The sequence below is a fragment of the Schistosoma mansoni genome (genome assembly GCF_000237925.1).
Source record: "Schistosoma mansoni, WGS project CABG00000000 data, supercontig 0268, strain Puerto Rico, whole genome shotgun sequence".
Taxonomy (NCBI): domain Eukaryota; kingdom Metazoa; phylum Platyhelminthes; class Trematoda; order Strigeidida; family Schistosomatidae; genus Schistosoma; species Schistosoma mansoni.
Genome location: NW_017386131.1, coordinates 104,877 through 131,269, shown reverse-complemented (window position 1 = coordinate 131,269; position 26,393 = coordinate 104,877). Strand labels below are relative to the sequence as shown.

The 26,393-nt window shown below is 36.3% G+C and overlaps 1 protein-coding gene across 1 annotated transcript; it reads left to right on the top strand.

Annotated features, from left to right (window-relative positions):
* Positions 1–26,393, top strand: Smp_176100 (cation efflux protein/ zinc transporter,putative; the record flags this gene model as incomplete). The annotated part of the gene is made up of 7 exons (XM_018790687.1): positions 1–101; positions 2,743–2,777; positions 10,090–10,203; positions 15,127–15,273; positions 18,048–18,201; positions 24,331–24,428; positions 26,248–26,393. 7 exons carry the CDS (start codon positions 1–3, stop codon positions 26,391–26,393), a joined length of 795 nt encoding a protein of 264 aa, XP_018647400.1.

Sequence of the window (26,393 nt, the reverse complement as noted above, 5' to 3'; positions counted from 1 at the left end):
ATGAATAAAAATACAGATAATTATCATTATGGATATGAACAAGAAAAAGATCAAGTGGAAACAATCACGAATAAGTTAAACGTTCTATCGAAACATGAAAGGTAATCTATGTCGGATTGAAGTTATTCTATACTTTTGTCTGGTATTATTATATAATTGTCTTGGCAGTGAATAATTGCACTATATTCTAATTCCATATTATTGAGATGATGTTTTGGTATAAGTTCTGGTAATAACTGATCTAATTTATTATAGGGGCAGATATGTGAATTCTTATGATAGTATGTACAAGGTACTATGGTGTTATAACTTGTTGCCTAGATGCCCTGTTAATGTATAACGTGACGATGACGCCAATTAGAGAGCAATGATTTATCGATCGGATCAATGACACAAAAAAACCCGTGCGAGCAGTCTAGAGTTCTTATCGGTCTTGCTTTCTGCCTAGCCCAGTCAGTTAAGTCCAGAACATCAATAACAGCCTTTGCAATATGAATCATTTATTTCAAATAGATTGGGTTTATATACCAACCAAAAAGACCCCATCACGCAATAAAATAGAAAACAACATTTTTACACCATTTAGCCAAATGTGACTGTGAATGTGGGAGATACGCGTGTTACTCCCAAAGGAGCATAGGCCGCCGATCAGCATTCTCCAACCCACTCTGTCCTGAGCCTTCCTTTCTAGTTCTATCCAGTTGTTGTTCATTCTACTCATATCTGTTTGCCTTTTTCGGCGTAATGTGTTCTTCGGTCTTCCTATTTTTCCTTGGCCTTGAAGATTGCATGTGGGGGCTTGCCTTGTGACACAGTTGGCTGCTCTCCTCAATGTGTGTCCTATCCACTTCCAGTGATTCTTCCTCCATTGGAATCTGGTTTATTCTCTCTCACAGTAGGTTGTTGCTGATAGTTTCTGGCCAACGGACATTGAGTATCTTGCGTAGACAACTGTTAATAAACACTTATATCTTCTGGATGGTGGCTTTCGTGATTCTCCAGGTTTCCGTCCCATGCAGTAGAACTGTGTTGACATTCGTATGGAAAATTCTGATTTTGATGTTGGTTGACAGACAGTTGTTTTGCGTTCTAGTTATTTCAAACTATAGTTTACCGGAGCCAATTTTTTTAATAAACTTGAAAAAGGGAACATCAGTCATTGATGTTTTTCCTGCAAATAAAATGTTGAGAATTTTTGTCATTTCAAACAAACTTCAATGTTAACAACAATGAAACTACCCTAGTTATTCTATATACTTTGAATTTAGAAATAGTGATCATCGAATTCTTATGAATAAGTTAAGTAATAACTCCGTCTGGAGCTAAATAATACATTTTATGCTTCAGAATAAACTATTAAGACACTTTAGTTGTATTAATTCTTTTATGAACTAAATAACGGTACTGGGTTCGAGTCCCGGAGTGAACATCAACTGTGAAATGCAGGTAAATCCGGCTGACGAGTCCCAAACAGGACGAAATGCGTGTCAAACTGGATTCCACTGCTAGCCACAATCCATCTTTGCTTATAACGCTTGTGAATTAAGGCTATATCGAGGCCATATGCACAGTATGCACATATGCCAATAAGAGAGGCTGATCAATTGCAGTCCTAAACATCAATGGAAAGATTCAAATAAACAATACTAAGTTAATTTAAATAGAATTTAATCCTAACAAATATCAATTAAAATACAAGTTACTCTATGGTTAGCTTTTTAATTTTTTCTGGTTAGCGTTTTTTTTTAGCGAGTTAGTTTTCTACAGAATGGAATCGCTAACCCCATGCTCAACCTTCCTCCTTTATCCGGGCTTGGGACCAGTAGTAGCCAACAGAGGGACTACAGGAGGAGTTCGGTTACTCTATGGTAACTTTCGTAACCGGAAAATCGATCAATGAAGTTGTCGATTTTTTTCAAGATTGTAAATAAACTTCACCACTAATGTATGTTAACTACCATGAAACCATTGAGTAATCAAGAGGTTCTTATCAATTGCTTGCAAGAACCGAATATTATAGATACTGTATCCGCAAATAGGGAGACATTTTCATCTTCACTATGGAGATAATTGAATAGTTAATCAAAGATATGACCAGAGAAATCTGAGATGATTTCACTTTTATATACTTCAAACAATCATTGTTCAGATTTACAATAAAACAGTGGTAAAGTTTCTAAATATAATGTATTAAATCATTATCTCCAATTCATATAAGTAGTTTTTATCCTTACTCTAATTTTTAGGTGATCAGAGGTATTCCCTGGAGTTTTTGCGAGAAGTTGTGACCAGCGGAATTCCATCAGGTCCATTATGAGATAGTAACTCACTGAAGGCAATAGTGAACTGTGATGCGACTTCGTGGATCGATTGAAGTTAGACATTAACACCGTTGGATACCGGCTCAGTGGTCTAGAGGTTAAGCGTTCGAGACCGATGTGTCCTGGGTTCCGATGGTGGATGCGCACTGCTGAAGAGTCCCATACTAGGACGAAACGACCGTCCAGTGCCTTTAGGTTTTTCAAGGTGGCCTTGCTTTATTTGATTCATGAATTCAACTATGAAATTACTGAAATCTCCATGGCTTTAACTAACCGTAGTATAACCTAAGGCTTATAAATTAATGACCAGATAAATTGTTCAATGAACAGTGTCCTAAAAGAAGTTACGACACTGCCTAAATTCTTCATTTATCTTCGTTTAGATTACAATGTTAAATTTTATTTTCCTTTTTAAATCTAGATTATCTTCTCCCCTACCAGTTCAACCATCATTAAGTAAGTTACTAGTTTTGAGTTTCATTTTAAAAAAATCATAATTAGATTTAATAGTTGAATTTATGAGTCGATTAAAACTAGACCACCGTGGAAAACTTGGAAACACTGGATGGCCATTTCGTCCTAGTATAAAACAGTAAGTATCCAAGATCCCGTACACAGGACTCAAACCCAGTAACTTCAATCTCGACCATCCAGTGCTTACAGGTTTTTCATGGTGGTCTAGCTTAGATCGACTCATGAACTCAACTATTAAAATTTTTTACAATCTCCACAAATCCTCATTCTGATAATAATCATGTGCTCACTAGTGAATAGCTTTAAGATGGATTTCTCAGAGTTCTAGTGAGAAGCCATGACCATCAGAGTCAAATCCTTGTCCGATGCAGACAGTTATCCACTTCAGACATTGGATGAATGATTGCTCAAGATCATGGATCAATTGAAGTTAGACATTAATATCGCTGGATACCAGCTCAATAGTTCAAAGGTTAGGTGTTCGAGCGTGAGTCTTGTATGCAGGATTATGAATGTGCATTGTTGAGGAGTCCCATATTAGGACGAATTAATCATCCAGGTTTCTAATGGTCGTCTAGTTTAGATCAATTCATCAATTCAACTATTAAAATTATTACAACCTCCACAAATCCCCATTCTGACAAGTAGTGGATAAATTAGAAATCAGCTTTTTATAATGAAATTTATCAATGAATTGGAAGGTGTTATGATTCAGGTTTATATTTTCGATTATTAATGATCAAATTGTTAGGGGGGTTGTAGAGATTACTTAATTTAAAGTAAATTCTCATGAAAGATTAATATCAATCATAAAGCTATTGGTAATCAGATAATGCTCCCTAATTATCAACAAAAATGGATAGTGGCTAGCAGTGGAATCCAGTTGGACGAGTGTTTCGTTCTATTTAGGACTCCTTAGGTGGGTGTATATACATCCTAGAGTTGATGTTCATTTTAGGACTCAAATCCATCTATTACTGTTAGCTTCAAAATCCCTCACATTATCTACTTAGAGAATGGTACTGGGTTCGACTCCCAGAATGAATATCAACTCTGAGATTCGGGTTCATCCGGCTGACGAATCCTAAATAGGACGAAACGCGCGTCAAACTGAATCCCACTGCTAGCCACCATCCATCTTTGCTTGAAATATTAAGAATATTTCATAAGACAAGTAGAAAAGATTAATCATATATAAATATCTTGGATAAACATTCGAACTCAAATGATAGTCTTATTATTTAATAAGAAATTACTGCGTCTAACTTGATTATAATGGCCTACAGCCATTGTCAAACAGATAAGTTATGGCCCTGATGGAAGAGTTCGTACAGCAAAGATGAGAATGTCAAATAAAAAAATATTTCGGGATGTACGAAACCTATGCCTACTGGAAAAAGCCGGTTATCTGAAGACGACGACGATAACGACGACCCAGGACGATGGACGTGATGCACGTTTGGGGGGGTGTAAAGTGAGATCGATAAACGAACACACCAATGATAAGGTGAAACTCCCAGCACCACATTAACCTTCTTTGACCTTGTATGACTATGTCATGTTTATCCACCAATCATGATTTTATGTTCATTGTAAAACAATATTCATCTTGTTGACTGATTGTTCCTATACTGTTCGGTATGTTATTTATGTCTCGACTTTTTTCCTATGTAATATACTGTACTGTTTATTTGTATACTAACGTAGTTAATCTATGTTTTAGAAACAGATAAAGGTTATTAAGCTCAATAGCTTACTTGTTCTGACTTTGGCAAAACCATGACTCTGTGCTTGACAGTCTAGAGAATAGCTTAGAGTTGCACCTGTAGGAAATTGATTCCCACAGTTTATTTATTTATTTGTTTAAACACATAAATATTGGTACAAAGAAGTTTCAGATATATATGCTCCACATAAATCTCATTTGATTTGTGTGAGGGCTGTGATACTGCCCAGGTGTCCAAACCGAAACAGGTGGTTTCCTTAGGGAGTCACACCCTGAGCCTTTGACCTGAACGTCTGATCCACAAGGTAGTGAAGCATCATAGGGAGATGCAGTCCCATGGTAGCTGGTGACCAACAATTGGTTCATACGCCATTTATTCCCTCAGGACACTGGAGCCCATGTGCACCATTGGTTTGTAATGAGGGTTTTCCAACTCCCCTAGGTGAACGTTCCGTGTCCACTAACTCGGTTAAAACACCGGACATTCGCATTTCGTCCTCTCAATTTCGTAAACAACACCTCCGTCATTGTGAGAAGGCATTGAGTAGGACTTCGCTGGCAGAGGCTATATACGCGTGACCGTGTGAGAACATTTCGAGGGAGAGGGCAAGCCTTCTCCACTCTCAGCTGTACCAGGGCATTTGGGGGCACCCTACAGTTCCTGTTTCATGTTCGTTGAATATCCTACGGTTTTTACAACTAAGATCTAGTTTAAAGGTATATAACACTGAGATAATAAGTCCCTACTATTTGACATTTGATTGTTCTACTCATGTTGATAACCTTCATATTTAATTTTTTTAAAAACCTTCTCCAAATGGTAAACACTAAGAAATGGTGTTGATTGTTTTACTATAATGTCGATTATAGATATATATATTTATGTTTTTTATAACAGCACGTCCTTTTCAATCTATATTTACCCGCATTTGAGGTATGAACAAAGAGTGAAAAAAATAGGTTGTAAATGACCGAACTATTTTCCACCTTCTTTTCAAACATCATATACTTCAAAAATTGATTGTCTTTATATATATACGGGTGTTTTTTAAAACTACTTACAGAAATCATTTCAGTAGTATATAATTTTCTTTTAAAATTCAACACCTTATTAGGCGAGACTATAATTTATGGACGACCTTTGAACGAATCCTCAATGACCTTGAGAAATGTTAGCCAATCAGTAAACAGTCAGCATAGGGTAAAAATATATTACACAAAACCAAATAATTAAAGTGGATACACTTCTTCTGGTCCAAAAACTTGTCAAGGTTAGAAAAAGGTTTAAAGGTTCGTATAAGGTGGAGGAACTCATCCATATGGCTCCATAATAGTTGGTCTCTGGAGCCATGATAAGGTCACAAAAACCCTCTTAGCCTCGACTACATAGCTTCATTATTGTTTGTGTGTACTCCGGTTGTGTATGTTTATCATTTTTATTATGGACATGTCCCCACAACACTCATACCACTGAAGAGTCGAAGCTTCAGTAACATCTGTGATTATTTCAGCCAATGTTACCGGTGCTTTTATTATACAGTTCACGGCAATTGTTGTAATTTGCCTTAGCTTCAATCTGGATATATCGATAAAGGTTCCTATTCTAGCAAACGTCTTCCTTCAACGTATATTACATCGAAGGACAACATGACGGTAGTCTGCACAAGGTCCTACAGGTCATTTAATTACCCAAAATCACAAATAAAGGAACTTCTTAGTAGTCTCATTTGTTGTAGCCGCTTAATTGTCAAGTCTTCTCTAAAATTCTCTGTGAACCGATCGTACATGAACATCAGGCACTGAAATTGGCGCCGTGACCTTGAAATCCCACAAAGGCTTCTGATTGGCTCGTCCACAATTATAGTCTCGCCCCTTATTAAGACTGAATATTGCATCATTCATTTAAGTATAATAGTTGATATACACTTTAAAGGACATTATCAATTTCGGTCAGGATCCATTGAAATATTTGATGCTTTCAACTACACAGAAACTAATTCTTCCTTTGATGACGACGATGATGATGATCATGTCAAACTGTTTAATTTAATACCATCTAACTTAAGATTCTAAATGCATTTCCAAATCAACTTGTGGTGTTTGCCACTAATATCGATAGATATAAGTAGTATGTATCATCAATCAAAAGTGAAATACATGGTGATGGAAGGTTAAGGACGTCGAAGAAAAGAGACCGAGAATATAGAATGATTAGTGTGGAAATGAAAGAGTAATGAAGTCTGAGATGATTGACTGATATTTTGCTTTCGATACATATCTACACTAAATGATAGATAATAGTTTAAAGATTTGAATCATTGAATGATAACTGAGTGATCTGAAGAATAAAAGCTAACCGTGAGGCATGAAGGTCATGGATTTGATTCATCATGGTTTCGCACTGATGAGGAGTCTCATACTATTATATCTCGAACTTAGATTCTTAGTATGTGGCTTATAACTTGAGCACTCGAACGCTAGAACCTTCTTAAGTCGCAAAATGAGAAGACAGAAGACAAATGGACGGAATATTATTCCACACAGTGTCAATTATGGTAGAAAACTGGCAGGTATTTATAGTTTTCAGTAAAAACGAAATCATCATTATAGTTAGCCAATCCGCACATAGAGGGTTATTAACATTTGTCCAATAGGACAGCTGCACGTAGTGATTCTGGAATATTCTTCCAAAAGCTGATTGGATGGAATGTGTTCAGCTCCTTCTGAGCTTCTTACAGCTTCTTCAAGTTCACCTATGGACGGTCCTCACATATACTAGAATGAATTATTTATTCAGTATTTTCTGTTTCTCAATTGTTGTCTAACTAATGAAAAAAACTGAAAAATAGATAGTGGAGTAATGTTGGTTTTTATCACGAATTAATATCAGTTGAGGTACCATTCGCATTAATATTCTTGGATTATAGTGCTCCAGTTTGTAACCCAAAGTTTTGATTCACACTCCCAGTCCTAATTCCTTACAGTAATTTTTAAACCTACTTCAACCCTAGTAAGTGGTTGAAGTTTCTCAAGGCCACCTTAGTATTGCTCCAAAGTTGTCCATAAAAAACTTGAGGTTGGTATTTAGAGTTAAATGTTAGAATGAAAGAATACAGGGAGAGCCACTTGAACGTCTTAGCTACCTGTTCCCGTCACCTAGATATTTCAACAAGTTATCTAATTTTGTGCCATTCTGAAAACTGTACAACCTTTCGTTGTAAACGTTACAAAAGGCCCAATCAGAGATATCGTGGTTACTGGCGATATGCAGCGAAAAGAATGAATATTATTCAGATGTCGACTTCTGAAATGCTGATATCTAACTGGCGATCACTCAATATTTGTCGTCAGGATCGATCAGGAAGTAAGAAACAGAAATTCGTTGTACCAAAACTATCATATTGAATAAAGCTAATAATAATAATAGATACAAAAGGTGTGTGTGTGTGTGAAGAGTTATAATTATGGTTTACAGTTGATGATTGGAATTAGGAATTAGATTTAGGGTTTTCGTCACGAGCTGATATCGGTTATCATACTAAAACGTTATTTAGACAAGTGAATGAATGAATTTCGTGCCAAAATCCAAGACCTTTTATCTTAAATCTGATTGGTTCGTCTATAAATTGTAATCTTGCTTATCAGTCCTATTCATTTCTAAGATGATGAAAGACGGGACTAAACATTATGGACGAGTCAATCAGAAGCTTTCGCGGATTTTCAAGGTCACGGCGCCAAGTTCGGTACCTGATGCATACGTACGATCAATTTACAGCGGATTTTAGAGAAGACGTGATAATTCAGCGTCTACAAGAGAAGGGATTATTAAGAAGTTTCTATACTTCTGACTGTGGTACTCAAATGACTTTTTTCGCTCGATCACGATTGAGGTTAAGACCCTAACCCTAAACCCTAACCCTAAACCATACCAACATACCAACAACATTGAAGCTATGTGGTCGAGGCTAAGAGAATTTTTGAGACCTTATCATGGTTTCAGAGGCCGACTACTATGAAGCCATATGGATAAGTTCCTGTACCGTATGCACTATGATTATAGAACTTCTGAACCTATATCTGACCTTGAGGAGTTTTTGAGTCATGTTAAAGAACAGTATCCGCTTTAATTTTTTAGTTTTGTATAATATATTTTCACTGTATACTAACTGTCTTCTGATTGGCTAATATTTCTCAAGGTCATTTAAGATTCGTTCAAAGATCGTTCATAGAGTATGGTCTCGCCTAATGAAATACTGGCAAGTTCTGGTGTTTCTTCTTTGTTTACAAACTCGTCTATCAATACATAGTTGAGTTCTATTGATGATTACTTGGATGTCGCTTGGATCCTTCCTAAGCAATCAACGTCTTGAAATGATGTTTAGGTTCCACTTTATTCATATTTCAATTTCCTTATAAACAGAAAGGTGTAGTTTGTTTTTGTGAACTTCATACCTGAACATTGAAACCATATTTTGAAATCTGCTTGGTTCTTTCCTTTACATTAATCTTAACGAGTTGATAATACGGTTCGAATCCATCAAGCTCATATGTCGACTATTAGTCTCTTGATTTAATGTTATCCACTATAAATGTTTACCAGTAGATTCATTTTCAAACAGAATATTGTGAAGATCATCACAGATATTGTTATGACTAAAACCATGCCAATGTCTACTTGGAAAAATAAACACTTGCGAAATATCATATTGATCCTTTTCAATCATCATGTTTTTTTAAGTGATTGTCTTCCAGGAACTCTGTCATCTCCCGTTTCAGTTCAAAGTCTTCAAAGAACTTAATCGATCACAAACAAAATCTTCAAAATGAACTATTCATTTATTATTTATTTGAACACATAAATATTGGTACAAAGGGACATCAAATACATATGCACCACACAAATCTCATTTGATTTGTGTTAGAGCTGTGATACTGTCCGGGTGCCCAAACGGAAGCAGGTGGTTTTCTCAGGGAAACACACCCGGAGCCTTTGACCTAAAGGTCTGATCCACAAGGCAGTGGAGCATCATGAGGAGATGTAGTCCCATGGTAGCCGGTGACCAACGATTGATTCAGACGCCATTTGTTCTTTCAGGATACTGGAGCCCATGTTGACCATTGGTTCGGAATCAGGGATTTCCAACTCTCTAGATGGACTTTTCGTGTTCATCAACCGGGTTAAAGCTATGGACATTCACATTTCATCCTCTCAATTTCGTAAACACCACCCGTGTTGTGAGAAGACATTGAGTAGGACTTCCCTGACAGAGGCTATATACGCGTGGCCGTGTGAGAGCATTTGGAGAGAGAGGGCAGGCCCTTCCCACTCCCGGACGTACCAGGGCAGTTCAAAATGAACTGATCAGAAGTAATTTTAAAATAGCTCAGTATTTTTGTAATATAGGCACTAATGATGCAATTATGAACAATAATATAGGCTCGTTAATGAAACGAACGACCTCAGAGAATGCAACACCCATTCGATGGAATTTCTAAAATTTTCTGAGGATTTCAATTTTGCTGTTGTTTTCCCCATCGTAATTTATTTTTTTTTCCTTTTTTGAACAGATGATCATTGTCATGAATATTCAACAGTTAGTTCAAATATAGATAAAAGTGCTAGAAGGAAACTAATCCTTGCTAGTGGTCTATGTTTATTTTTTATGACAGGTGAAATAATCGGTATGTTTGTTTTTAAAATTTATCTACTTTTATTACTTATGAACAGTATTTCAGTAATATTTTTATCTAATTTCATGAAAAGTAGGAATTTATTTAACCTTTTATGAAGTATTTTGATTGATAAGCAAATATAGGTAGTGGCTAGTAGTGAAATCCAGGATGCGCGTTTCGTCCTATTTGGGACTCGTCAGCTGGGTGTACCTGCATCCCACCCTTGATGTTCACACTGAAACTCGAACCTTGTTTGGTCAGTATTATTATCAATGGATTATAATTACGTGTCATTTTTTTCTAAACCTCTAAGATGTCTAAATTCACTTGGTATTGTTTGTTTGAATCTTCCCATTGTTGTTTAAGACTGTAATTGATCAGTCTTTTATTGGAATATGTGTATCCTGTGCAGACTGCCTCAATATTGCCTTAATTCACTAGCATTCAAAGTAACGATGGATGGTGGGTAGTGGTGGGATCCAATTCGCGTTTTATCCTATTTGGTACTCGTCAGCTGGATGAACCCGCATCTCACAGTTGATAGTCGCCACGGGACTCGAACCTAGTACCGTTCGCTTCAATCGCCATGGCGATATCCCCTTAGCTACTGAGTCCTGTTAGCCACTCTAAGATGTCTTATGATATTATATGATGAACATTAGCTTAGAATGTTCTGGAAATGCCACTGAAAATATTTGGCGAATCCTCGTTAAAGTTTCACTCTTCACTACACTTACACTTACACTCGATACACATTATTTATCATTGGGTAATTCATTTTTTTCCTCAAATTTGGAATGAAATTAATAACTCAAAGGAATCAAACCTATTACCTTGTACGTATAGATAAAGAGAAAGCAATGACATGCAATGAATTCATTGTATGACAAATGATTAATATTATATTATGAATAGTGTGGGAATATAACTCATGAGGCTTTCATACAGAAGGTCATTATTTATATTTTTTTTATTGAATGATTAGTAGACGCTTATGTTTGACATAGCTCCGGATCCACCGGGGGAGTATCGGTTCCCTAAACACTATAGGTGCACCTTGTTGACAAGTACCAAACAATACAGAACCCAAGTTCAGAGTTTCTTGATGACTACCTTCAACTATCTCCTTAGTGAGAAGTTTATAATCATATCCTTTTTAAATGTGTAGATGTCAGATTTAAATGTTTTGATAGAGATGGCTTCGACACACTGGAAAACAAAACATATATAACTCTGAATAACCATCATATTGAATTAAGTAAACGGAAGTAATATTGAGCAAGAATCACGATTAGTAGAAGAATGCAATTATATCTTTTATCTTGATATATCACTGAAGAATTCTATTATTAGGTCTTTATGCTCTGTCAATATATCCCGTAATTGAATCTCTCATTATAACATCGGTTTATATAGATTTAGCACTGCACTAAACTAATGATACATTAACCAGTACAAGGAGCCTAAATTTATCTTTGAATTCTTTTTGGACCCCCTAGATAGTAGCTTCTCACTTAACTCAGCCAGTTCAGTCCGAAACACAAACAACAGCCTTAGCTATATGAATCCTTTATTTCAGACATACCCAGTTCGTACACAAACAAACCAGACCAAATCATACCATAAAATAGAAAATAACAATTATACAAGATCAAGCCAAAAAGTAGCTGTGAGCATGAGATAATGTAACTATTAAATTGGAAATAACTTAAGAAAAATAAGTCGTATTGTGGTGTGGGCTAATTATATCAACATAAGTAGTATATAAGGATGGTCGAGCATTGAATTTATTTCAATAGAAGATCGATAACGAAAGAACGACAATGGAACGCGATTGTTATGAAAATGCATGAACAATGAAATTAGAGACGATGGACAGATATTTGCAGAAGGAACAGTCAAGATTGAGATGATTGATTGATCTTATTAACAGAAAGGGTTTTGTGGAGATTTTAGTAATTTTATAGAGTTGAGATCATGAGTCGATTGAAGCTAGATTACCATGGAAAACCTAAAAGCACTGGACGGCCGTTTCGTTCTATTATGGGACTCCTCAAAAGTGCGCATCCACGATCCAGCCTGGCGAGATTCGAACCCAGGACCTTCCAGTCTCGCACCAGAGCACTTAACCGATAGATCACTGAGCCGGTCGGCATCCAACGGTGTTAATGTCTAACTTCAACTGATCCATGAAGTTGAGCAACCGTTCACCAATTGTCTTCAGTGAGTTGGTATCTCACAATAGACGTGGTTTGAACCTCACTGGTGAGAAGCAGTGACCAGCTTCGATTGATTGATAGTTTGCAAATTGGCTGTTTACTGTATGGTTGTCAGATTTTAGTGAGATAGTCTGTAATTTTCGTGTCAAATACATTCGATTGTCCCCAATCATGTTCTCATTCACTACAGTATAACAGTTGTCATTAGGTTAAGTGAGAGCTTTATAATGAGAGGAATATGAACATACAAATAATACAGTTACTTAATAGTTATCCAATAGAAATGTCTGTAATAATAGTTTATAAATAATTTCTACCAGTTACCATTCATTTATTCCTCATTAGAATACAACACCTACAACCTATCTAGCTGACATTAATTCATATTTTAAAATTCAATACCGGCTCTATGATCTGGAGTTTGGCACGCGATCGCACGCGAAACTGTTAGATCCTGGGTTCGAATCTCATGAGGCAGCATCATGAATAGGCACTGCTGAAGAGTTCCACAATAGGACGAAACGACCTTCCAGTGCTTCCAGGTCTTCCATGGTAGTCTAGCTTCAATTGATTCATGAATTCAACTCTTAGAATTACTAAAATCTCCACAAAACCTCCTTTTAATCATCATTTCAATTTTCGAAAATTCTATAATCTCTACAAATTGCTCATTCATTATAATAAATTACTTATTTTAATTAAGTAGTCTATTATTTATTTATTTGACCATAAAACCGGAATTAAATAATTATGATAATTAATTTGAAAATAATAATAATTATGGTTTCGGATAATAATTAACATTAATAATAATAAGTCTAATGTTGATTTGTATTATGGTTTATACTACTGATGTTGATAGATATAAGTAGTATATATATATATCATCAATCGAAAATGAAAGGATTGGTGATAGAAGGTTAAGAAGATCGAAGAAAAGGGAACAACAATAAAGGATGATTGCTGTGGAAATGAAGGACCAATGAAGTTTGGGACAATTGATTGATATTTTGCACATGAAGTATTTACTATATCTTTGCTTATAATGCTCAGTGAATTAAGGAAATATCGAGGCAATACGCACATTATGCACATATGTCAATAAGAGACTGACCAGTTTCAGTCCTAACACATCAATGGAAAGATTCGAACAAGTAATACCAAGAGAATTTGAACTTCATCCCATTTCACAAACAAGTGGCTATCAGGACTCAGTAGCTGAGTAAATAACGTGATGACGTTTGAAGCGAAAGGTACAGGGTTCGAGTCCCAGAGTGAACATCAACTCTGAAATGCAGGTACATCCAGCTGACGAGTCCCAAATAGAATGAAACACGCGTCAAACTGGATTCCACTGCTAGCCACTATCAATCCTTGCTTTTATTTACTGTATATTTCACAGATTTTACTAAGGGATTCTGTAATTCGATTGTCCCCACTACAGTATTATCTCATTGATGTTTAGAACTGCAATCGATCAGTTTCTTATTGGCATATGTGCATCCTGTGTGGATTGTCTCTTCAATACTGTCTAAATTCACAAGCTTTTTAAGGAAAGATGAATGGTGGCTAGTAGTGGAATCCAGGTCACGAATCCCAAATAGGATGAAACGCGGGACCTCGATCGCAATGCTAGCCACTACCTATCGTTGCTTAGAATCAAATATCCGTTTTAATAATATTTATGACTTATAAAGTGAAATTAATTTCACTTAGTAGTAAATGTCATAGAAGTGTTGGTGAAGTGAATGATAGAACTCAGTTGAGGAAAACCATACAGTAAATACTTCATTTGCGCATCTTCCTTCAATTGTCTCTTGCAAACTTCATCGTTCCTTCTTTCCTGTTGCCATTACAATTACTCTCGGCTTACATTTCTGTTGTCTTCAATTCAATCATCTCAATCTTCTGGCATCCATCCCACTACTGATTGGTATTACATACTACTTATATCTGTCAAAATCATCAGTATAGAGATGTGATTATAGTAAGTATAAGTACTTGACTACACCATGGTTAAGAGTACATCGTTTATAAATTAGACATGAATAATAATTTAGACACAAGGTAACTGTGTCTAGATGACTATTTGGAAATCCAATGTCAGTAGATACCTATTGCTTATCAATGGGAGTCTTATTAGTAAAGCTTATCCATGACTCCACTAGAAACAGAACCCAAGATCTTCATACGAAGCTCGAGACCCGTTACCTTTACACAACTGTGTTGGAATATAATGGTTTGAATTAAGTTATGGAATAATACCGACCACAAATTTTTGAGACATCAATGTTTAGATGACTAATTAATGAGAACTAACTACAAACCATACTCCTTTGTCACGACAGACTAGATAACAGCTCAACTACATCACTGGCAACATTTATGACAATCATGCTAAGTGAAATAGTTTCAAATCTCACAGTGTGTTATTCTAGTGAGAAGCAGTGACCAGGGGAGTTCAATCAGGTCTGTTGTAGAGTTATCAACTCACTGAAGACAATTGGTGAATGGTTGTTCAACTTCATAAGTGTTATTATTATCAAGAATACAAATACTCCGTGTTATTTAAAGCCAGATAACAGAGGATCTAGTTCAAACAGAAAGATGTGCTATTACCAACTTAATGGTTCCACTTTCATTGAAGATGTTCTTTGAAGGATTCATATGAAATCAATTGCAATCTTTCCTTATCTGAATTTTTTTCTTACAGGTGGTGCATTAGCTCATAGTTTGGCTATTATGACAGATACTGCTCATTTATTAACGGACTTTGCTAGTTTCTTAATCAGTTTATTAGCATTATTTCTTGCATCAAGACCATCAACAAAGAGGATGAGTTTTGGATGGCATCGTGCTGGTAATCAGTTTATATTTAATGTATTCTTTTCAAATGATTTAAATGCTTTGTAAAAAGTAACCTTGGATTATGATAATGGAGTGAGGTCATTGAGTTTTAGAGGATATTCAATGAATTTCTTGCCATCTACATAAGTGATTTTCAACGACAGGCCATTTCGTCCTATTGTGGGACTCCTCAGCCACCTCAGTGGTCCAGAGGTTAAATGCTCGTGCACAAAAACTGATAGGTCCTGGATTTAAATCACACGAGGCGGGATCGTGGATGCGCGCTACTGAGGAGGCTCACAATAGGACGAAACAGCCGTCCATGGCTTTCAGGTTTTCAATGGTGGTCTAACTTCAATGCGCTCATGATCTCAACTATTGAAAATAGTATTTTTCACAAACTCAGATCAATCGAGTATTCATTGGTTATCAGATTACTGTCTATAATTTCTTGTGGCTGTGAATAGCGGGAACAGTAATTAATAGACAGGGGATAATTCATGAATGGTAAATCGTATAACAATATTTCATGCATAATATTGGTTCATATTAAATTCCAACGTTACCATCCACTGTTCTTATCGGAACACAACTGAACGTTAATTTATCTTAGACGAATATCTACACTAGATACCCTCTCAGTGTCAATCCTACAGAGCTTCAACACAACTCAGATCAAGAATACGTGATTAGACTGACTAGAACGTAAGTATATTCCCACACCAAAAACGGAGAATAATAAGCAGGGTAGGAGAATATATAACTCATCTAGTACCTGTCAGACTATCTGCTAGTCTAACTAAGCAAACAACTAGTTATTATCATCCTGATTCACACATCAGAAAGTGATATTTGTAAGTATGCTAATACAAAATAAAAAGATGTATTGGAATGACTAACATGATCCAATGATAAAAAGGTCCCTCCTCTCAGTATCATTTAACCAGCCAAGACCTATTCAATATCAATATCAACTAACTGATAATTATCATCTTACATAAATGATTTTTCAGTATTTAAATCCAAGGTGACATTTTTTGATAAATCAAGTATTTTTGGCATATACATATAGGTATAGTCGTGATGAAAGTCCATCTGTATCTCTTCTAGAGTTATTGCCGGTCCCAAGCCCGGGTAAAGGAGGAGGGTTGGGCATGGGGTTAGCGACTTCATCCTGTAGAAAAACTAACTCTCTGAAAAAACACTAACCGATAGTCATGATGAAAAATATTCTTTTCAGTATCAGTAAATGTATTTTGGATGAAATGTTCAGAGATGTTTAGACATTGTCCATATTTTTTTAAGCTCAGACAGCATAAGTGTCTACATGTATTCATGATTTCTTGATCATTTGGTTACAGTTTCGAAGGCTTTGTTGATGTTTACACCTCAGATTATAGAGATGAATCCAAAAAGAATGATTTATTTCTCCAAAGATAATGATATAACTCCGCCTGTAGCTCTTCTGGAGTTACCGCTGGTCCCAAGCCCGGGTAGAGAAGGAGGGTTAGGCATAGGATTGGTGACCACATCTCGTAGAAAAACCAACTCGCTAAAAAAATGCTAACCAGGAAAAGGCGATGATTGGCAAAGCGAGGGCAGCATTTCTACAATTAAAGAATATATGGAACTCAAAATAACCGTCAACCAACTTCAAAGCGAGAATCTTTAATGCGAATGTCAAGACAGTCCTATTGTATGGAGCTGAAACGTGGAGAACTACTACATCCATCGTCAAGAAGGTACAAGTATTTATAAACAGTTGTCTACGCAAAATACTCAACATTCAATAGCCGGATACCATCAGCAACAGCCTTTTATGGGAGAGGACAAACTAGCTTCCAGTTGAAGAGGAAATTAGGAAAAGACGTTTGAAGTGGATAGAACATAAATTGAGGAAATCACCAAACTGCATCATGAGGCAAGCCCTAACTTGGAATCCGGAAGGGAAGCGGAAAAGAGGAAGGCCAAAGAACACATTACGCCGGGAAATAGAAGCAGTTATGAAAAGGATGAATGTTAACTTGAAAGAACTGGAAAAAATTGTCAAGGACAGGGTTGGATGGAGAATGCCGGTATGCGAGGGTAACAGGCGTAAATAAGTAAGTAATTATATACAAGCTAGAGCCAGAAAAATTGCAAGCGGTCTCCAATAAAATATAAGTATCGATTGAATTTAGAGCTCAGTAAACCACTTATCTGATCAAAATCACCATTAATATATATTCCTACCAGTCTGATAGCTTATAAATCTGAATGAGACTTTCAACACATTATTGACCCTCCTATTCCTCACCGTTATGTAACCAACCGTCAGAAACATGCATACTGATTGAATCAAACTACATAAAACAAATCTTGTGTAAGAGAGTTGGATTTCAGAAGGGGGTTTTTGTGGAGATTTAGTATTTTCATAGTTGAAAGCGTGAGTCAATTGAAGCTAGATCACCATGGAAAACCTGGAAGCACTGGACGGCCGTTTCGTCCCATCACAGGACTCCTCAAAAGTGCGCATCCACTACCTCGCCTCGCGAGATCCGAACACAGGACCTACCAGTCTTGCGCCAGAGCACTTAACCGATAGACCACTAAGCCGACATCCGTAGGTGTCTATGTATAACTCCAACCAATCCATGAAGTCGAGCAACCGTTCACCAATTGTCTTCAGTGAGTTAATATCTCACAAAAGGCGAGATTTGGATTTACTTGTTCAATAGATTTGCATAATATGATGATTAAAGTAGTCAATTCCGTGTATTCTTCTATCATTTTTTATTTCAATTCAAGAGGTTGTCGGTGCATTAGCTTCTGTTCTATTAATTTGGCTTGTTACTGGTATATTAGTATATTTGGCTGTTATACGTATTATACATAATAATTATGAAATAAATGGTAAAATTATGCTTATTACATCAGCTACTGGAGTTGGAGTCAATATAATGTAAGTGGTTGTTTTTAAAACTTATTAAATTACTATAATTGTTATCAACTATAAATTCACTTGGTATTGTAAGCAAAGATGGATGGTGGCTAGCAGTGGAATCCAGGACGCCTATTTCGTCCTATTCGGGGCTCGTCAGCTAGATGTACCTGCATCTCAGTGTTGATGTTCACTCTGGGACTCGAACGGAGTACCATTCTCTTCAAACGCCATAGCGTTATCCACTCAGCTACTGAATCCTGATAGCCATTTGCTTGTGCAATGAGGTGAACCTCGAATTCAACTGGATTCTACTGTTAGTCACTATCCATCTTTGCTTATAAAGTTACCAAAGATTGTGAAATGTTTTAGTTTCGGATAGTAAATGCTGAAAAGTAGATCTTTTCCATGTTTTGTCCAATATTCTGTTCTTACAAATCTTCCGTTATCAATCATGTTACATTTGTCGATACAATCAATCTACAATCTAATCTTTGAAATTCAAGCACCTTAGCAATTAATTTACATCCACATTGGTTATCATGTATTATTTAACGTGGAATCATTATTCGATTGAAAAAACAAAAAAGAAACAGCTTACAGAATTATTCAGTTCGAAGGTTATTAATATGATGTAGGATATTAAACATTGTAAAATAATATTGTAGTTAAGCACTCGGGCGCGAGACTGATAGGCTTTGGGTTCGAATCTCACCAGGCGGGATCATGGAAGCGCACTGCTGAGGTATCTCGCAATAAGACGAAACGGTCATTCACTGCTTCCAGATTTTCTATGGTGGTCTAGTTTCAATTGACTCCATGATTTCAACTATAAAATAATATTGCGTTAAATTTTTAATCATCCTAAAGTGTATTCATCAGTCTTTGTATTCATTTCATGCTGACAATATATAGATTAGTATATTACTAGTACCAAGCTCTTAAACTATGTAGGTAGCATTTCTTACATCAACTACAGAATACATATCTGTTAGATCCTGGTGATGATTAAAGTACGGGTAACTTCCGGGATCTATTAATGGACTATTATTCTATATATTTTCTTATGGTGTAACTATTAAGTAATCAGGACTGAGTAGCTGAGTGGAAAACGCGATGGCGTTTGAAGCGAAAGATATTGGGTTCAAGTCTCAGGGTGAACATCAACTGTGGGATGCAGGCACATCCAACTGACGAGTCTCAAATAGGACGAAACGCGCATCAAACTGGATTCCACTGCTAGCCACTATCCGTTGTTGGTTATAGTGCTTGTGAATTAAGGCTATATCGATGCAATACGCATAGTATGTACATATGCCAATAAGAGACTGATCAATCGCAGTCCTAACACATCGATGGGAAGATTTAAACAAGCAATACCAAGTGAATATTAAGTAATTAGATTATGTTTATCTATATTCATCTTATTATAAACTTCATTTTGACCTATAGATTATTATTATACAATTTACTGTTCCTAAATTAAACTCAGTTTATTGATTACAATCTTCCACAATCATAACCACCTTTTGGCTTGATCTTGTATAAATGTTATTTCCTATTTTATGGTGCGTTGCGGTCTGTTTAGCTGGTATATAAACCAAGTATGTTTGAGATAAGTAATTCGTATAGTGGAAGCTGTTATTAGTGTTCTGGACTCAATCGGATGGGTTAGGCGGATAAAGAACTGATAAGGACGCCAGGCTGCTGATGCCGGTCGAACGTCATTGATTTGGCATAGTGCTAAGATTGGATAAGTTGTATTTTGATTGGTGAATCAATCACGTAATAAAACGCCGGCCTTTAAATTCACAACATAATCAGTCATCATTGAATATTATTTTTTTGAATAACTGAAGTTGAAAATATGGATCCTTGAATTTCACATTGATGGACTAAAGTGATTGATGCTTGTAAGAAGACTTAAAGAATTTGAAAAAGGAAAATCATCGTGAATAAGGTTAATGATGCGCTCTGTAGAGAGTCTTCGTTCTAAGATGAAACAGCTGTAAACTACTGTTTATTTGGTTTGTCTCATTTCCTATCTGATTTCAATTCGTGATGGTCATCCCATTCAAAAAAAGGACATCCAACAAAAACTTTTAAACTGAATAACAGTGTTATAACTTAAGGCCTGTGTGCCCTGTTAATGTATAACATGATAATACCGCAAATTAGAGATCAGTAATTCATCGATCAAACCAATGACAAACGAAAACCTTACGGGCAGTCTTGAGTACTTATCAGTCCTGCTTTCTGCGTAGGCAAGGCAGTTAAGTCCAGAACACCAATAACAGCCTTTGCAATACGAATCATTATTCTGAAACATACTTAATTACTTCCTTACGCGTGTTACCCCTTGTGGAAGAGTATTAGTCTCCCACCAACACTCTTCATCCAACTCTGTCTTGGGAAATCCTTTCCAGTTCCTTCCACTTGCTGTTCATTTTTTTCATGTCTGCTTCCAATTTCCAACGTAGTGTGTTTTTTGGTCTGCCTCTTTTCCATTTCGCTTCCGGATTCCAAGTTAGGGATTGCCTCGTGCTGAAGTTTTGTGATTTCCTCAATGTATGTCCTATCCACTTCCAATGTCTTTTCCTAATTTCCTCTACAGCTCAAAGGTGGTTTGTCCTCTCCCATAAAAACGCTGTTACTGATAATATCCGGCTAAGAATGTGAGTATTTGCGTAAACAACTATCTATAAATACTTGTATCTTCTTGACGATGGTTGTAGTAGTTCTCCATGTTTCAGCTCCATACAGCAGAACTGTCTTGACGTTCGTATTGAAGATTCTCACTTTGAAATTAGTTGACGGTTGTTTTGAGTTCCATATGTTCTTCAATTGTGGAAATGCTACTCTTGCTTGTCATTTCAAACATACTGAGTTTATATACCAAACAAACAGACCAAATAGTACCATACAATAGAAAATAACATTTGTACGAGATTTAGCAAAATGTGGCCGTGAATAGGGGGAACAGTAATCAATAAACTGGGTATAACTCAAGAATGGTAAATCGTATAATAATAGTTCATAGATCAAAATAAAGCTTATAATAAGAGGGAAATTATACGATAAGAATATACCCATAATATTGGTCCTAAATGGATCCAAAAAGTTACTATTCATTATTCTTATCGAGATATAATAAACATTATCAGAAGGGGTTTTGTGGAGATTTTTTAGTGTTTACATAGTTGAAAACGTGAGTCAATTGAAGCGGGATCGTGGATGCGCACTGCTGAGGAGTCCCATAATAGGACGAAACGGCCGTCCAGTGCTTTCAGGTTTTCCATGGTAGTCTAGCTTCAATTGACTCACGCTTTCAACTATGAAAATATAATAAACAACCAATATCATGTTTACCTAAACAGTTTCACCAATCTAATTCCATTGATCAATTTAAGATGTAGCCTTTTGTTATATCCCGAAGAGAATTATGAATGGTAACTTTGAAAACTATTTATGGACCAATATGATATGTATATTTCCTATTGTATGATTGTTAAGTAACCAGGGTTTCATATTCATGTCCCTTTTGTTATGACCTTTATTTTGACCCGTGAACTGTTATTATACAATTTACCATTCTTGAGTTATCTCTAGTCTATTAATTGCTGCCTCCACATTCACCGCCACATTTGGTTACATCTTGTACAAATGTGGTTTCCTATTTTATGGTACGATGTGATTTTGGTATATAAACCCAGTATATTTGAAATATAATGATTCATATTTCAGAGGCTGAGATTGGCATTCTGAACATAATAGACTGGGCTTGTTGGGAAACAGGACCGACAAGTACTCTAGACTGTTCATGCGGCTTTTATGTCTCATTGCTCTGATCAGTAATTCACTCCTCTCCGATTGGCGGTCTTATAAACAGGTCACGCATGCACTCACTCGATCTAACACCATTAAACTGTATTCCCTGTTAACTTTCCTTTCCTCTCTTTCTTTTTCCCTTTCAGTATGTTATTCACATTGCATAATCATGGTCATAATCATACATCATTAAATGAACATTCAAATGAATTACCTAAACCAACAATAACTACTATCAGTAATCATAATCATAATCACAAGTATGATATAAATAATGAAATATATAAAGAATTGAATCGTCCTAATATAACTGTACGTTCAGCTTATATACATGTCATAGGAGATTTATTACAAAGTATTGGAGTAATGATTACAGCTATGGTTATATATTTTCAAGTAATAATGAATTTGTTTTATGATTATATTTGAATGTTAATAATGTATTGAATATAAAGTAAAAATTCAGTGGTTCTAGAGGTTAGGCGCTCGCGCGTGAGATCGATAGGTCCTGGGTTCGAATCTCTGGATCATGGAAACTAGACCACGGTGAAAAACCTAGAAGCATTCGATGGCCGTTCCGTCCTATTGTAAGTTCTAGTGAGAATCAGTCGCCAGTGGGGTTCAACTACGTCTGTTGTGAGATATCAACTCACTGAAGACAATGGTGGACAGTAGCGCGATTTCGTGGATTGGTTGAAGTTAGACATTAACACCATAGATGCCAGCTCAGTGGTCTAGAGGTTGAGACTGATAGGGATCGTGGGATCGTGGATGCGTACTGCTGAGGAGTCCGACAACAGGACGAAACGGCCGTCCAGTGCTTCCAGGTTTTCGATGATGGTCTTACTTCAAGTGACTCATGATATCAACTATAGAATTAAAATAGGTCAAATACGAGTATGGATTTTGAATATGTATATTTCATGTACTCGTTGATTTGAACAAGTAATCAGGAAGATGAAGCAAAGAAAGGAGAGTGAAGTAGATTGAAGAAGCGAAGCGAAATGATGAGCAGTAGAGAAGGCGTGTGAATCATATGGTATATGTCAGCAACGTCTATCTTCAGTCTTAGGTGTACTGGTACTACCGATATGATTTGAACTTGCATTATTCATTTCCATAGCCAAAGGATGATATCATTGATTTCATTAGGCTGATCTTTAAACATAAGAAATACAGTTCGAAACGATGAAACCAAAAGATAAACTGTTACAAATGACACCTAGTTCATGATTAAGAGAAAAACAGAAAATGAGTTTTGTTAAGTAAGAGTGACCAGTTATGCACCATTTCACCTAACATTGCTCTCATATACTTATTTGCCTCTCCCCTTCAAATTCGCTTGATATGCTAATGGCTTTGTGGTCTACGCTATTCGATAAAAAACTTTAGTTGCCGCTTCTCATTGCCTCCTGATTTCAAATGCCATTGAGATTTATATCATAATGGTTATTGAGATGATCGATGAACGAAGCAAAGCCAATACACACCTACCAACGTGTCTCAGACTTCTTGTACTCAAATATCAATGGTATATCTTCATTTACTCATCTTTGGACTTTTCCCCACTTTCTATGGCATCAGTTTCTTCAAACAACACTTACGTCCAGACATTACTATGTGTCCTTTTATGACATTTCAATACTTACTATTTTATAAGGTCAGAGTACATCAGTTCTCTCAACATGACAAGTTTAACTTGTTGATGGATGCTTGTAGATGACGTCGAGTCTCAATTGACTATGATCACCACTACAAGAAGATTACATGCTATGTATCGACTTAGATCCCTCAGTACGCCAAAAACCTAAAGTCTGTTCATGATTTCAATAAGATATATTTGTTGGCGATCTCATGGTATCGAAAGAATACCGAGACATGTCAAAGTTTACAGGCGGAATTGGCAATGTAGTGACCAACTTTTATGACGAGAACGCGATTGGTATTATGAAAACAAATATTATTATAACCAGTGATTGTTTTACTCTACTTGTTTGTTTAACTGTATCAAAGACACTTTACTTTCCATTGCCTGTGACCTTGCACGAACCCTAGGATCCCCTATCTACTAACTCCAACAACCATGTTAAATTACAAACTTCACTGTAATAATGCCTCTTCTTTATCAATGTATTTAACTCATACATATATATATTCTCTTTTTCCTCTCTAATTCAAGCCAAAGTACAAAATTATCGATCCATTATGTACATTTCTCTTCTCAATATTAGTACTTATTACTACTATTAATATATTACGTGATGCATTAAATGTATTAATGGAGGCTACACCACGTGGATTGAACTTTAATGAAGTGAAAAGCTCATTAATGGATATACCTGGAGTACGAGAAATACATAATTTACATATGTGGAGTTTAACTACTAATAAAACAGCTGTCTCTGTACATTTAGCAATTGGTAAGTTAGTATAATGAATATGAATTAACACCTTTCCCGGTTATGCTAATTCCTGTATCATATGAAGGAAATTTAAACAAAACTTATCTATACTGACGGCAATTCAGTTGTGGATTACTTGAAGTTCTTTTTATACATCATTGGATCCAAACTTAGTAGTTTAGGGATTAAGTATTCAGGGACCAGATCAAAGATCTTGTATCCTCTCTCTCTCGAAATGCTCTCACACGGTCACGCGTATACAGACTCTGCCAGGGAAGTTCTACTCACTGCCTTCTTACAGTGGCGAGGGTGTTCTTTACGAAATTGAGAGGACGAAAAGCGAATGTCCGGCAGGGGCTATAACCGGGTTGGTGGACACGAAAGGTCCACCTAGAGGATTTGAAGAACCCTGACTCTAAACCAGCGGTGCACATGGGCTCTACGATCTTGAAGGAAAAAATAGCGTATGAACCTATCGTTAGTCACCGGCTACCATGGAACTGTACCTCCTTACGATGTTCCACTGTCTTGTGGATCAGATCTTTAGGTCAAAGGCTCGAGGTGTGCCCCCCTGGGAAAACCACCTGCTTTGGTTTTGGCACCCGGACAGTATCATAGCCCCCACACAATTAAATGAAATGACAATTGTTTGTGTGGCGCATATATATCTGGTGCCTCTTTGTACCAACATTTATGTATCCAAATAAATAAATTAACTATTGAAAATTTTCAAAGCACTGGTTAGATATTTTGTCCTAGTATGTGACTACTCAACACTACACAACCATGGCTGTGTTAAAGAGTGTAAACAGAAGTTTCAGTCTTCATACTTGTTATATCTCGTAACCTTTAGGCCCTGTTGATGTCAAATGTGACGATGCCGCCAATTAGAGAGCAGTGATTTATTAATTGAATTAATGACACACGAAACCCGTATGGGCAGTCTAGAGTCCTTATCGGTCCTGCTTTCTGTCTAGCTCAACCAGTTAAGTCCAGAACACTAATCTCAGCTTCTGCAATATGAATCATTACTACTCTCAAAAATACTGGGTTTGTATACCAAACAGACAGACCACATAGTACAATAAAATAGAAAACAACATTTGTACAAGATCTAGCCAAAAGTGGTTGTGAATGTGAGAGACTGGGCATAACTGAAAAACGGTAGATCGCATAATAATAGTCTATGGGTCAAAATAAAGCTTATGATAAGAGGAACATGAATATGAATAGTTTGGTTGCTTAACAATTATACAAGAGGAAATGTACATACCGTATTGGTCAATAAACGGATCCCAAAAGTTACAATTCATTATTCTTATCAAGATATGACAATACTAAGTTGAAAAGACCATCCAACACTCCGTAGTTTTCTGTGGTACCCCACCACCACCACCACCATTAGCAATATCATTTTTATCCCAATCAATTAGTAAGAACTTTCGTCTAAATTAGAGCGAATAGTTTCACAGTATTTGGGCGCCAAGTTGATGTAACACATTAAATAGGAATAATGTATATTTGTAAAATCTCAGCGAATTGAATTCGAAGTAAATCTCATCGTTTCACCTTACAATCTGGTCCAAGCTTTTCATTCATAACTCACCTTCATTCAATACTCTATGATCCTGTGTGGTACCCTCTCCCCCGGACCACCACCACCATCAATATCATTTTTATCTCAATCAATTAGTAACAAATAGATTCATAACCCACCTTCATAATATTGAAGCTAAAGATCACCAGGGAAAACCTGGAAGCATTGGACGACCGTTTCGTCCTAAATCTCCACACAGAACCCCTTTTCTGATACTAATTTTTCTTTCTCTCTCTTTAGAAAATGATTCAAATACTCAAGAAATATTAAAACAAGCAAATTATCTATTAAAACAACGTTATTTAGCTCATGATGTTACTATACAATTAGAATTATATGTTGAAGAAATGGCTAATTGTTATCAATGTAAAGAACCATTAAAATAA